The sequence below is a fragment of the Vanacampus margaritifer genome, chromosome 11 (assembly GCF_051991255.1).
Source record: "Vanacampus margaritifer isolate UIUO_Vmar chromosome 11, RoL_Vmar_1.0, whole genome shotgun sequence".
NCBI lineage: Eukaryota > Metazoa > Chordata > Actinopteri > Syngnathiformes > Syngnathidae > Vanacampus > Vanacampus margaritifer.
The window spans coordinates 1,718,586-1,731,626 of NC_135442.1; the positions used below are offsets into that span (position 1 = coordinate 1,718,586).

The 13,041-nt window shown below is 43.1% G+C and overlaps 1 protein-coding gene across 3 annotated transcripts in view; it reads left to right on the forward strand.

Annotated features, from left to right (window-relative positions):
- LOC144060877 (obscurin-like protein 1) overlaps positions 1–1,029 on the forward strand; it is a 32,673-nt gene extending 31,644 nt beyond the window's left edge. For all 3 annotated transcript variants that reach the window (XM_077580783.1, XM_077580788.1, XM_077580784.1), the window contains exon 38: positions 433–1,029. In XM_077580783.1, coding sequence (XP_077436909.1) covers positions 433–518 — 86 coding nt within the window. In that variant the 3' untranslated portion in view covers positions 519–1,029. The remainder of the gene's footprint in view (positions 1–432) is intronic.
- Positions 1,030–13,041: the final 12,012 nt, after the last annotated feature.

The window sequence follows — 13,041 nt, forward strand, 5'->3', positions numbered from 1 at the left end:
TTAACAGCTTGTAAAAAAAATAATAATAATCACACAGTCAATATCACACATGAACATCACAATCAGTAAAGTTTAACATCACACGTGATTATTTTCCCAAACACAACATAAAAAAATAAAACAACACAAAACATTTTACATCAAATGTTCTGTAAAGTTCTTCCTTATTTAATAATCCATTTGCGGCTCGGCTAAAAATCCCAGTCAGGCGTTTCGCTGTTTATGTCCACAAATGTTTATTCTTATTTTTATAAAACATGACATACTACGTCTAAACACAAAAATATTTTTTTCTGAAAACGGCAAATGACTGTAAAAAGCATCTTTGTATAGAAACATGTTTTCAAAAGCACATCTCGTTATAACATCCCACAGTACACATTCTATTTCCAATGTCACAGCCACGTTTCCCGCCTGTTTTTGTCATTGTAGCGCCACCTGCTGGAACAGGCGGGTCGCTGCCCCACTTGGCCCCAACACATTCGGACTCATTTGCGCTTTTTGGGTCCTCGGTTTGACTGAAACAACTCCGACGTCGACGACGGCGTTCATCCCAGAGACGTCTGCTCCTTGAGAACGTCGTAGATGTCGTCCACGTTGCTGAGCTTTTCGAAAAAGGGGATCAGGTCCAGGAGCTCGCTATCGGACATGTCGTCGAACCAGGATGCCACAGGGACCTAAAGGATTCAAATGTTTAGAAAGCGTCTCGAGCATTTGGAAAGAATTGATTGGAAGCGCACCGCGTTGTCCGGGTGGAAGGTGTAAGAGGCCGGCGAGTTGTCGATGATGATGACTTTGTTGAGGTCCCGCCCTAAATGGCTCAGGTCTTTCACATAATTGCCTTTGTGGAAGACGCACGCCTCCCTGAAAAGGCGGCTTCGGAACGCTCCCCATTTGTCCAAGATGTCGGAAACAGGATCTGCATACTGTTAAAAAAAACGACAACTGGTTAGCTAAAACTGTTTATGTGTGAGTTCCAATTTCAGGTTTGTGTTTTTTTTTAATGATTAATAAATAACTTGGGACAGACAGGAGGTGGATTCACGGTGATAGGTTAAAAAAAAAGAAAGAAGTAAATTATTATTACAACAAGAATGTTAATCTGACCGCTAACGAATTATGGCTAACTTACTAGCTCGTAGCATGGAGCCATAGTAGCCACTGTAATTGCGGGTAAAATCGTTTTTCATCAAAAAGATGAGAACATTTTATGTGAAATAGTTTTGGATCCAAAATGTTCAACATTATTTACTGACATAAAAATGTACAGGGGTAAAATGATTGTCCAGACTAGAGTTTTTGTTGACTGAAATGCTAATGCTAGATTTATAAATAAAAATGGGATGAGGTTGACTAACGAAAAAACGAACGAGCGTGATTGAAACAGCCACAAAATTGAAAAAAGTCTGATCAAATGAACATGAATTCCATGATGTTGAGACCCCCCAAACCCGCTTGCACTTGGCTCTAAACTTGGAGCACAATCATTAACTTGAAGCTGTTAGTGTTAACGACAGGTCAACAATAAAAAAGCCCCACAAAAGTCTAAATGGCACCCCGGTCATTCCAAGTATTGGATTTGAAAACAGCAGCTGCCACGTTGCACTTCAAGCGCAACACGTTCTTCGCTGTGCACTTCTGAGCCAACCAACCTTGGAGAGGCTCGCCGTGAATAAAACACATTCAAACATCTCGCCCATACGCCGCAGGAATTCATCCACGTGGGGTCGCTTGGAGACGTAAACCTGAATCGACAGAAATGTGCACATTTGAGACCCAACATTTGCAGCATAACAAACAATGATGTACTAATGTAGTGCACAGTGGGCTAAATCAACAGATACACACTTGAAATGTCTTTCTTTAAGTGATGTTGCAGCAGCAAGAGCAACTGGCGGTTCAGTCGCTTGCTCAAGGGCCCTCTGACAATCTCCGGGTTGGGAGATAACCACTCATAACCATGCCAGCTACGACTACTCTAGACCAGTGGTTCTCAACCCCGGTCCTCGAGTACCCCTCCAGCCGGTTTTCCATGTCTCCCTCAGCAAACACAGCTGAGGATCGTTATCAGGCATCAAACAGAGCTGAAACACTGAAATCATTTGAAACACTTGTGTTGGCTGAGAGAGACATGGAAAACAGGCGTACTCAAGGACCGCGGTTGGGAACCACTGCTCTAGATGACTATGGCATATAACAAAACTATCCGCAATTGACTCCCCAAAACAATTCCTAATGTAATTCTGTTAAGCAATCCTAAAAAAATTGCTTGGGACTGAACATAAAGGCGTCCGCGCATGACGATCATACCTGGTGAACTGTTCCGTCAATGTCCACCGGAGTGATGAAATCAGCATGGTTGACTGGCTGTGAAAGAAAAAAATATTTAAAAAAAAATGTTATGATTGAAGATGGAAAACTGGTGGCCTATGAGTCCGAAGAATAGCAAGCAAAGGTAAGGAAAGAAGCACAATCTTTGCTTGCCTGCTCGCCATCCTGGAAATGTTGACGCTGAGCTCAACCCACATTAGATGGTGACGGCAAAAAGCATACATGTCAACCCATAAGGTTTGTCCGTATTTCTTACGGATTTTTAAGTGTTGCAAAAGCATGCGGGCGTATTTGGAAATGAATACGGATTTAACTGTTTTCATGAAAATAATAATATTAGTATATATTGCTTACCCTTTTTAAATTTATTTAGTATTTACTGTCGGCTACGTGCTACACGTGCATAAGCTCGATTTAAACAACAACCGGTCACAAAATCTCGTCTATCGCGCGAGACTTCTAACAGTTTCCTGACATGCGCAGTTAAGAAATTTGTGTTAGCGCGAAAATTGCGAGTCGTTCGCAGTGGTTGAGAAAATGGGGGACAGGCCGGCCAAAAAAACAAGATACACCGGACGTTTTCGTTCGGAATGGACGGATTTATTTAAGGTAAAGAGTATGCATCATGTTCGCTTTGTTGACGGGACATTAAGGTTGCGGCATCTGGCATTTACGATGTCAAAGAACATTTGAAATCAAAGTTGCACGAGAGAAATGTGAAGCAACAAAAAAGTCAACCGTCCCTGTGATATTTAGAAATCTGTTTTTTCTTTGTGCAATAAAATGTCATTTGGAACAAGATACTGTCAATGTCTTCATATAAGAAAGAAAGTAAGGTAAGATTAATGTTATTGCATGAAACAGCTTTAGTATTGATAAAACTGACATAAGGATTTTTATGGGAAAATAAGGATTTTATGGCTTTGTAATACAGGTGGGACCAAATTAGGGTTGACATGTATGAAAAAGGTTTTTGGCGTCGCCCATCTGCCCCGGAGACCCGCTTGCAAATTGGGGCTCATTTAAGAATATTCCTTTGCTGAATTGACCAATCCTAGAATTTGCCCAGAATGTCTGCGACAAAACCAATATGGCTGACTTCCTGTTCAATTTGAGGAACGGGTCCTTAACACTTTTTTTTTTTTTTTTTTGTGCCATGGTATGACAGACGTCTGCACCAATTTTTGTTGGGTGTTGTTTATTATCTCTCCAGGTGGTGCTAATGAGCGAGTTTGGGGCTTTCGTGTTTGTGACTCCTAAAATACAAGCATAAGCAAAATCAAATGACACCAATTTAGGTGACATAAAACTCTCAAATTAGAACTGAAGTGATTCCACATTGAGATTGTACTTGCTTCGTGTTCCATCTTCACCGCACTGAATAATTTCCCTAGCATTTTACGCTAACTATTAAATTTCAGGAGCCATCGACTTGACGCCTTTTACAGGAAAGGAACCCGTGTTCTTTGCATACGTCTGTTTCCTGCATGTCAACGATACAGCACGTTTCCCTTCTTGCCTTTAGTAAAGATGGATCTTGCTTCATGCAAGCCCGTCTGTTTACACGTGACTCGTAGCGATATCCAGTGACATCATCTAAAGACAGTCTGTAACCGTAGAGGGACTTCATGTCGCGTGGAATTCATTACATAATTCCGAGGCGACGCACAAGACTTTGCTCCCAGACGCTATGACTTTGCTCTCGAAGCCGTTTCAGAAAAGTTATGCTGTTGCTTAAAAATCTAGCACTTTGTTTATTTAAACTGTTTACATGTTTTGTGTCTTGTTTATTCCATTTCGTAAAACTGGGAATAAAAGTAACCCTGAAGAGCATAAAAGAGGCAATTATTCCCAAAATCATCATCTCAATTTGCCTGAAACTCACCTATTTGGACAAAATTTATTTTAGGCGACCCTCAAAAACGGGGTACCAGCGTACAGGGCTTCAGACTGGCCCTAAATGTTCACATTTGACCTACATTTGTCATTCCTTTGCACATATGCAGCCAATAGATTTGCCAAATTTTGGGAGGAAGGAAAACGAACACCAAAGGAGGTGTGGCCCGTCGTGTTTGAGAGCCGGGCGGTTAACGACCAATCTTCAGGTTTCGCATAACTTTTATTTAAAAATGAAGAATGGCAAAGAAGATTCTCCATGAACAACCTTGTAGCGCAGAGCAGACAAATCCGGATCATGAGTCGGACTTGCTTTGTGAGAAAATGGCTGTGCATGTTCACATAAGAGAGTTAAATCCATTGAATTGTGTGATCCAAATGCTTTACTGTGAAGACGTCCTGCTTAATCACACCACTCAGAATGTCTGCATTGGACAGAAAAGCGGCTCAGTCCGACCAACTTACCGTGAATGAGCTGTGGACTAAAGTTTCGTCCAAGTCAATGACCACGCAGATCTTCCCCGTTTCGTGAGATTTCAATTGCGGAAGTAGCGCTTTTGTTGGCACCTGGGAATAAGAAAAGAGAGTAGACCACCACAAAGTTCTTGAACAAAGCGTAGCTGAGTGTAGACATGGACGCCATGTTTGAAACGAATTTCTGTGTAAAAGGTATGCGTGTTGTTTTAATGACGGCTTTTAGAAGCTGCTCCAGCTGGTGCCGTGTCGACAGAAGATACGCTTCGTGGCACTCTACTTTGTCCCGTTCCATCATCATTCTGATTCTAAAAAAACGCTTGGTCAAGTGAAGCGCTCTGATGGCAGATTGAAAGCGATCCGTCCCAGTCTCCCAAGTCTCTTGTCACGTCGTCTCTTTAAACAGTTATACTGTACACTTGTCTGATTGTTGAAAAGCCAGACAGTGTGGGACAGTATGAATCTTTATATATACAGGGATGTGATTTTTCCGCTAATTCGCGGAATTCCGCTTTTTTTTATCTCCCCCCCAAAAAAAAAAATCCGATTTTTTTTTTATTTTTTTAGTAGTTCATTGTGTATGCACATGACTCCGACAGATAACATCTTCTGCTATAACAAAGACATTTGTGGTATGCTCTAATATGAGTTACTTTTCATTTGGTCATGATACAATTATTTGTTCATGAAATTTGAACTCTTCAACATTATTTATGTGTTAACTTAGTAATCACATTAGTTAGATATGATGATATTCTCAGTGATAGTTTTTAAAAGCAAAGGCAGTCCAATGTTTTTGAATGTGACTGATTTTTAGTTGACTAAAACTGCCATTTTATATGGGATAGTTTTTATTGAAAATTGATGCTGTTGTTTTGTCTATTTCTTTGTCATATGAGTGCATTGAAAGTACTTAAAAACACGGAAAACCCATGAGCTCCGGGGGGCTTTGCCCCCCCGTGTCCCCCCACCAGGGCACTGCCCTGGACCTAGCTGGGTGCCAGCGGCCCCCAGACCCCCGGCTAAATTTTCAGATAATTTCACTTTGGTCAAATCACATCCCTGTATATATATATATATATATATATATATATATATATATATATATAATCTTTCACCATTGCTGATTATCTGCAAAAGTTGAATCAAAACAACTGTTCTGGTTGTTGAAACCAAGCAAGTCCAGTTGCCTCGATTAGCATGACTGGAATGTCTAACAATCTGCAAAGACAAGGTTGGTATTTACCTGCGTATTTGTTGGGATGCAGTACTCGCAGTCACAAAGTTCATCAGAGTCCGCCTCCCAGTCCTCATCTTCCGAGTCTTCGGTCCTTCTGGTCTGCACGAGGACGTCCCCTTCTTCGGTCTTGTCGTACTCGGAGACGACGCTGTGAATGATATCTGCTTGGACTTCTCTTGAGATTTCAAGCGAATCCTTTGAGTTGTTTGTCGCAGAAGGATGTCCAGTCACTGTGCAGACTTGGCTTTCCTCTGGGCTGGCAGCTTGAACTTGAGCTTGTGGAAATTCGGTTTTGGTCTGGGATGAAACCGAATGATCTTCATTCCGCGATGAGTTTATTTCACTGGTCATCTGCTCATTCAAAACGACACCATTTGGGAATTGCGGTAGGCTTTTCATTTGACATGTGCAATATTCCTCAACCAAGGCAAGAGTCTCGAGTTCATGTTCAGAACAAGCACGAAGCATATCATCCTGGCAGCCAAATATGTTTGGCGGCTCTTTGCTAAGCTCCTTCTTGTCATTAGCCGCTCTCAAAGTATCACCAGATGTGTCACCTTTGGCAAAGAAGTTGTCAACATTTGGTGCATTCGACAGCTCTTCTACGTCACAAGTTTTGGCCCCGTTCACGTTAGTTTTCTTACAAACATCCTCAAGTTCCTGTTCTGATTTGCAGTCTCCTGGTCGGGACTCTGACTCGCTACTCAAACATGAATCACAACCATAAATACTTTCAAATTCTTTTTCTGAAGAGTGAAAATATGCATCAATCATTTGTGGGTTTGTTTTTGTCACGTCATTCGATTTTTCTGGTTGCTTCTGGGCCTTTAGTTGGTCACCATGCAGGCAATCATGGATGTCTCCTCCATCGAAGCAAGAAATGTAACGTTGCGATTGGGTCAAAGTAGGCCCATAGTAGACACCCCTGTCAATTAAATCAAAGTAATCTTCAAGAAAAAAATGGGATGTTTTCTTTTCCTCGTGAGCAATCTCGATGACGTCGCATTGTTCTTCATCCTCCTCAAATGATTCCCACTGGACCTGCCCGTCGCTCCAATCTTCCTGAGCTTCTTTGTCCGATTCGGATTCTGATGAATTCAAGCTGTTTTCGGAGTCTTCTGGGCAAGTCTTAAAGGATTTGCTGTCAGAAGAAGAGCCATCTGAGGAGATGTCATCTTCCATCAAGAACCCCACAAAGCTCTTGTGGGGTTGGTTCTGCTCTGATGTCTGACTCGTTTCATTCACGTCTTCACGTACGCTTTTGCTCAAGTGATCTGCGGCCACCAAATGTCCTACACTTTGATCAAAGTTAGCTTTCATTTCACTTGGATGCAAGCCGTTCACGTCTTGTGAGACGGTACACAGCTCATCCTCATCAGAACCTCTTTCCTGACTCTCATCTGACAAATACCCCCACTCATCGTCTTCTGCGACCATGCTTTGACTTTGGATGTCGGCGTAATCACTGACTTCCGTATCGCAGTCTGATTCATCCGCCGACTCAAAAGCGTTACCTACCAAAGCAGTCGTCTCGTCTTTCTCACAGCCCTCAATTAATGTTTCTGGCTTACACTTGTACCGCATGCCAGAGCGCTTGTATTGTTGTGATAACGCCAGCTGCTTTACACATTCAGACGGACAACCGCAGCGTTCACCCTGCTTGAAACCGTCAGAGTTTGCTTCTAATTTATCAGCCACTAAATACTCCGACGGACGGGCGCGCTCATGCTCGTGGATGACGAATTGTTGTTGTTCTGTGCAGCAAGGACTATCATTGTCAGCTGAAGCGTGATTAACGCGGGGCTCAGAGGTCCGGCACGGCTTCACGTGCCATATTTCCAATGGGTTGCTTAACCTCAAAGTCTTATCGTGGATTGCGACGCATTCCAGAACGCTGCCAATTTCTGAATACTGCTCAGATGTGTTGGAGTCTCCATTGTCTGTCAAATCTTCACAGTTGTTACAGTCTTCCATGCAAAGTCTGGAAGGGATCATTTCTCGACTGTCGACCAGCTGTTCGGGAAGTTCTGCAAGGACATTACCGTCAAGTTCTGCACTTCCGTTGTCTTCTGTTAATTTGGCAAGCTGGCATTGCTCTGTAAGCACGCAGTCAGTCAGTGGCGGGCCACTTTGCTCAGTTTCCTCCAAATACATCACAAGGCCGTTTCGATTTCCACTTCAGAGTCTACGCACCGCGCATCGGGGGTCTGGCTGGGACTCGGGATCGCGCAGTCAGAAGTCCAAATGACTTGCTGGTGAAGCGTCCTGTCCATGAAGAGGGAATATTCAAGGAGTTGGCTGGGGGGTGGGGGGGGAGTGAGTCTACAGCTCCCCTGAGAAACAGGAGCAGCGCGCATGTTGACTTGACAGCTTGTCACAACCAAAACCTAAGCACTGGACTCCACCCCCCCATTTTCCCAGAGCCCGAGTCATTTATTTTGGGGGCTTGGAAAGAAGTGACAAATGACTTTTCAAATATCAAATCTCTATAAAAGGCCAAACTAAGACATAAATCTGAAGGTGACAAGTTGGACAACTGAGGACATCGTGGTCATTTGATAGCTACGTATGATGTCGTCCCCTCATTACAAAGGAAGCAACGTAAACCTGTTGCACATGTAAAGGAATTCCTCACTTGACTTACCTTTTGTTTTTTTGTACTCGTAATAGTAACTAAATATTAAAGTATGAAATACAATCCCTGTATGGTGATTTTTGCAAAATAGTGACCTTCCGTCCCTAATGTGACATTTACACCCTTTGTGTCCTTGTCGTGACGTATGATTGACATCTCAATGTGTAAACAAATTTTCAACATCGGGAGATATTAGTTCACCGCTAAGTAAACGTGTTTAATTCATCTCACACGCTGAGATGAATTAAGCCAGAGACCGAATGTTTTATTTCACTGCTCGTGTCGTATCAACTGATGTGTGATTTGTTTGTATGTTCTACTTTCATTTTCAGTTGTGGAAAAATCCATTGTGACATTCTGTTGTTTTCGAAATCGATTCCGTACCAACTGAAACAAATACTTGAAGGCAAAGTTACTGAAGCAGTTTTTTGTTTGTTTTACCTTTGCAAAGAGGTCACACAGTTCAACATGCAACAACTTCAAAGTCTTTCCAAGAAAGGTGCTTCTCAAAGCAGACAGTCTTACAATATCAAATGTGAATTTTTCATTTGCACAATTCTCTCTACATCCTGTTCAGAACTGCAACTGGCATCTAAGCTAACACCATTACCGTACACACAAGTACCGTATTTGCAGTATTCTTCCTTCAAACATCCAGTCGAACCCCAAATGGATCTCAATTATTGGCCAAAAAAAAAACCATGTTGGGATGATTATGTCGTGGATGATTGGAAACTTCCAAGAGTAGCGCTAGCTTCAAAATCCGTCATTTATTGCCTTCAAAGTTCCTACCTGTACGTTTGTCCATTTAGTGTACATTTGTTTTGGGTGTCTCAGTAACGGGGAGCTTGCAAACGTGTCACCGTCACCGCCGCATCGTGCTAACCACTTGTTTTATGCCTGCCATACGAGCAGCGACAGTGAGCGAGCGGCGCATCCCGCCAGCCGTTGTTGGGCCTCTGCCAGTTGTCTGACATCTTGTGTATTCCTTGACAACTTCTATTTTTGATACACAGTAAAAGGTTAGAAGGCATTGCATAAGTTCAGCTCTTCATTTCACAGCAAAGCTAGTATCGACCATTTGTTAGTTAGCGGTGCATGTAAAATTTGAAAAAAGAAACCACAAATGTCAATGTCATTTATTACCATTTGATTTTATTGACGTGTTCCACAGAAATGGGTATTTATACTTTCACATGACTGCAATAGGATGTTTATATCGTGTACCATAAAGAAATGCACTCGAAGACAACCCGTCCACTGGTGTCGGGATGATGAAAGTGGAAGTTTCCAAGGAAGGAAACTTTGACTAATTAGACGTGCCAGGAAGTGAAGTCACAGCTGTCAGCTTAAGTGTTAGCCTGCCACTCAAATCAAATCACATCAAACATGTTGCAACAGCTTTGAGCATCGCAGACTTGTCGTCATTTGTGTAAATGTAGTAACACTGCTTATGTGTTTGGAATTTTGTGACAGGACACCAAAAATGCCCATCAGTCACTTTGAACCACCGTGTTTAAACAATCAAAAAATAAAATAATTAGAAATAAAGTTGAAATAGAAGTATGATACAGGTATATATAAACGATATGTAATTTTTGACCCATTTTTAAAAAAGTATAAATTTTGTGTGTGTGTGTGTGTCAGAAAGTGTACCTTTTTGAAAGAAACATAATGGAAAATCCGATAGTGTGCAAAATTTGGGGGGCTGGCGGGAGGAAATGTAGTTTTACATTTTAAAATGGGTCAATACGACGGACGGTCCATGATATCACCGGAGGGTTAAGAAGGCATGTGTTGCCACAGCAATTGAAATACGGGGAAACACTTTTATTTATCAAATTTGCAGGTTTACGTACTTTGCGTGAATTCAACTCATCGTCGACCAACTCTATGAGAGGTGTATTGTATTTATGAAGTCAAAATCTAATCAACAGCTGTCTGACCCAGTTTCTACACCAGAAGCAAATCTGACCTGATTTCTAGCCTTATTCCCCGAGGCTTTGGACTGTCCACTACATTAGCCGATGCTGAAAATGGACAAAGTCACGAGACGGTGGTCATTATAGCTCGGATATGCTGGCGGGGTGCATTCCTCCTTGGTCCCAAGTTGCAAAGTTTGTGTGCAAACACGTGTGAAGAAAGTGGGCAGGTGAAGCTTGTAGTGTAAAAAAACATCACGCTGCCCAGCGCATTACCTCGTCTAATGTTACACGCATCAGTGTGTTTAAAATAGCCCGTCGGAGCTGCCGAGTGGTAAACGATGAGGCACGCACGCTCTGAAACTGCTCCTAGCTCTCACCCCAAGCGACACAACAGAGGTGGGAGGGGCCCAGCCAACATTCAAGAAACCGATTAGTTGTTTTTCCATTCGGATTGCTTTCTTATCATGCCCTGTCCCGTCCCGTCTTATTTGCTACTCGTTGCATCCATGCCTCACACGGTGTCGAAGTGCTTGGTTCACTGCTCTTGTCCTGTTCCATCCTGCCGTATATGCTGCATATATATTCGCAAAAGAAGAACAGATGGAAACGAACATGAGTTGCATGTCCGTTTTGCGCATTTTCCCAAAATTCGTTTACAAATTTCAAATCATTTGGATGGAAACCTGACTAATGAAGCCTATTTGACATGAACCAACACAGACTGAAAGAAAGCGAGCTAAATACAAACAATTTGATGAGGCACACCGTGTCAATGTTTATGCTGTGGACGATTATATACAAGAACCCCACTGGTTTTCTTGTGTTCTTTTCAATAAATGGAGCCTCTGGACTTTGAGTATGTTTGTTGCTCTCCGGTTCTTGCTGCCCAGCTGCGACGTGCATGGCTGATCAGCCGCCGTGCGTTACCACACCTGGACAAGCCACAAGTTGATGGAGGGAGCTGATTGGTAGATACGAGAAACAGGTGGTGGCAAAAAACTAAATGTGGTAAAAGTCAACAAAAACACAGACCATGACCCCAAAAAAAACTGTAAACAAGCACACGGTAACTGAGCTTGCTGGTGACAACATTCTTTTTGCTGGCTACTGCACAAACTAGTTAATGGCACAATGTTGGTAACCTCAACATGTTGATACCATTCCAAATCAATAACCCCCGACATGAAGCAATTCTGCCCTTCCCAGGCCCCATCTGCTGATGCGGCGTTGCATGTGAGGTCACGGTTGCATGAGCAAAGACAAATTGCCTCCAAATGCCTTCAGTCAAAAGGCAGTGGCGAGCAAAACATGTGCTGTGAACTCGGCGTCACGCCATAAAACCCCTGCGTGGCAGAATTGTTCACCGGGCACAGAATGCCCGGCGGCCGGGATCTTGGTGCGGATCCAAGAAGCCGTGGCGCCGATAATGAGATTACAGCGTTTCTGACGGGGCTGCAACGATCTCGCGCCGCATCGCCATGTTTTAGCCTGCTTAGTTGAAAGCGGGTCTTGTGAGGGAGGCCTCCGCCAAGGCATGCCTCTGCGCCACGCTGTTTCTATTAATATCCACACCCGGCAAGAAAGAAGCCCCCCCCCCACCCCCCCAATGCCGATTTTGTGCCACTCTGATACCCGATATGCTGTTACAATCTGACAAGCTGCTTCGCACCCTCTTCAGCGGGTCGTCTCGGCCAAACTGGACTGGGGTCAAGCCAGATGCTCTCCTCATCAACCCGCCTTGGAATTGAAGTCAAGTGCAATATCACAACACTTTTCTGTGGAGCAGACAACATTTTGTGACACGTCCGGGCATTGTGGAAAGAGTCCAAAAATGAAAGTAATAATCTCTGCCAAGGAAGTTTTTCCTCTGTATGTAGCGTTGGAGAACATAGCTGCATTTTTTAGAACAGTGCGCTTCAAAAAAATATTGTTTTTGCATTGTTTTGGGGACCCGTACTTGCTGAGCTGAATGGCCTGAAATGTGAAACTAAAGACTTCCATTCCTGATCTCTGGCCCCTCCCTGGATGGCAGCCATGTTCTGCACTTGAGACCTGAGATTCAAGGCCGTGGTTGTAAAATGGGCCTCAGTGCCACTGCCACCTTCTGGTGGGCCTCCGCATACACAGATGACTGGATGGAATGCTCATGTCACACTTATCATGAGCTCTTGTAAGGTCTTCGGGGGTCCTTTGTCACGCAACTCTTTTCAAGGGAATGTCATCCATAATTATTAGAAATGTCAGTTTGTGATGAATAAATGTCACAGAACAATGAATGTGTGTCAGTTCCGGTCCTGAGATTTGTGACGTTGGGCTTGTGCCGATCAGTCATCGTCAACATATCTGCAGGTTCATCACGTTTTTAGGCATTCAAGCGTCCTGCTAGTATATTTTGGTACATGTGGCCTCGATGAACATTCAATCTGAATTGTGAGCCGTCTATCAAACTTTCAGGAGGAGTAAACACCTTCTGTTACTTTCTGATCCTGTGATTTAAAGATTGACAGCAAATGCTACACGAGACATTCCTGTGCCTGTTT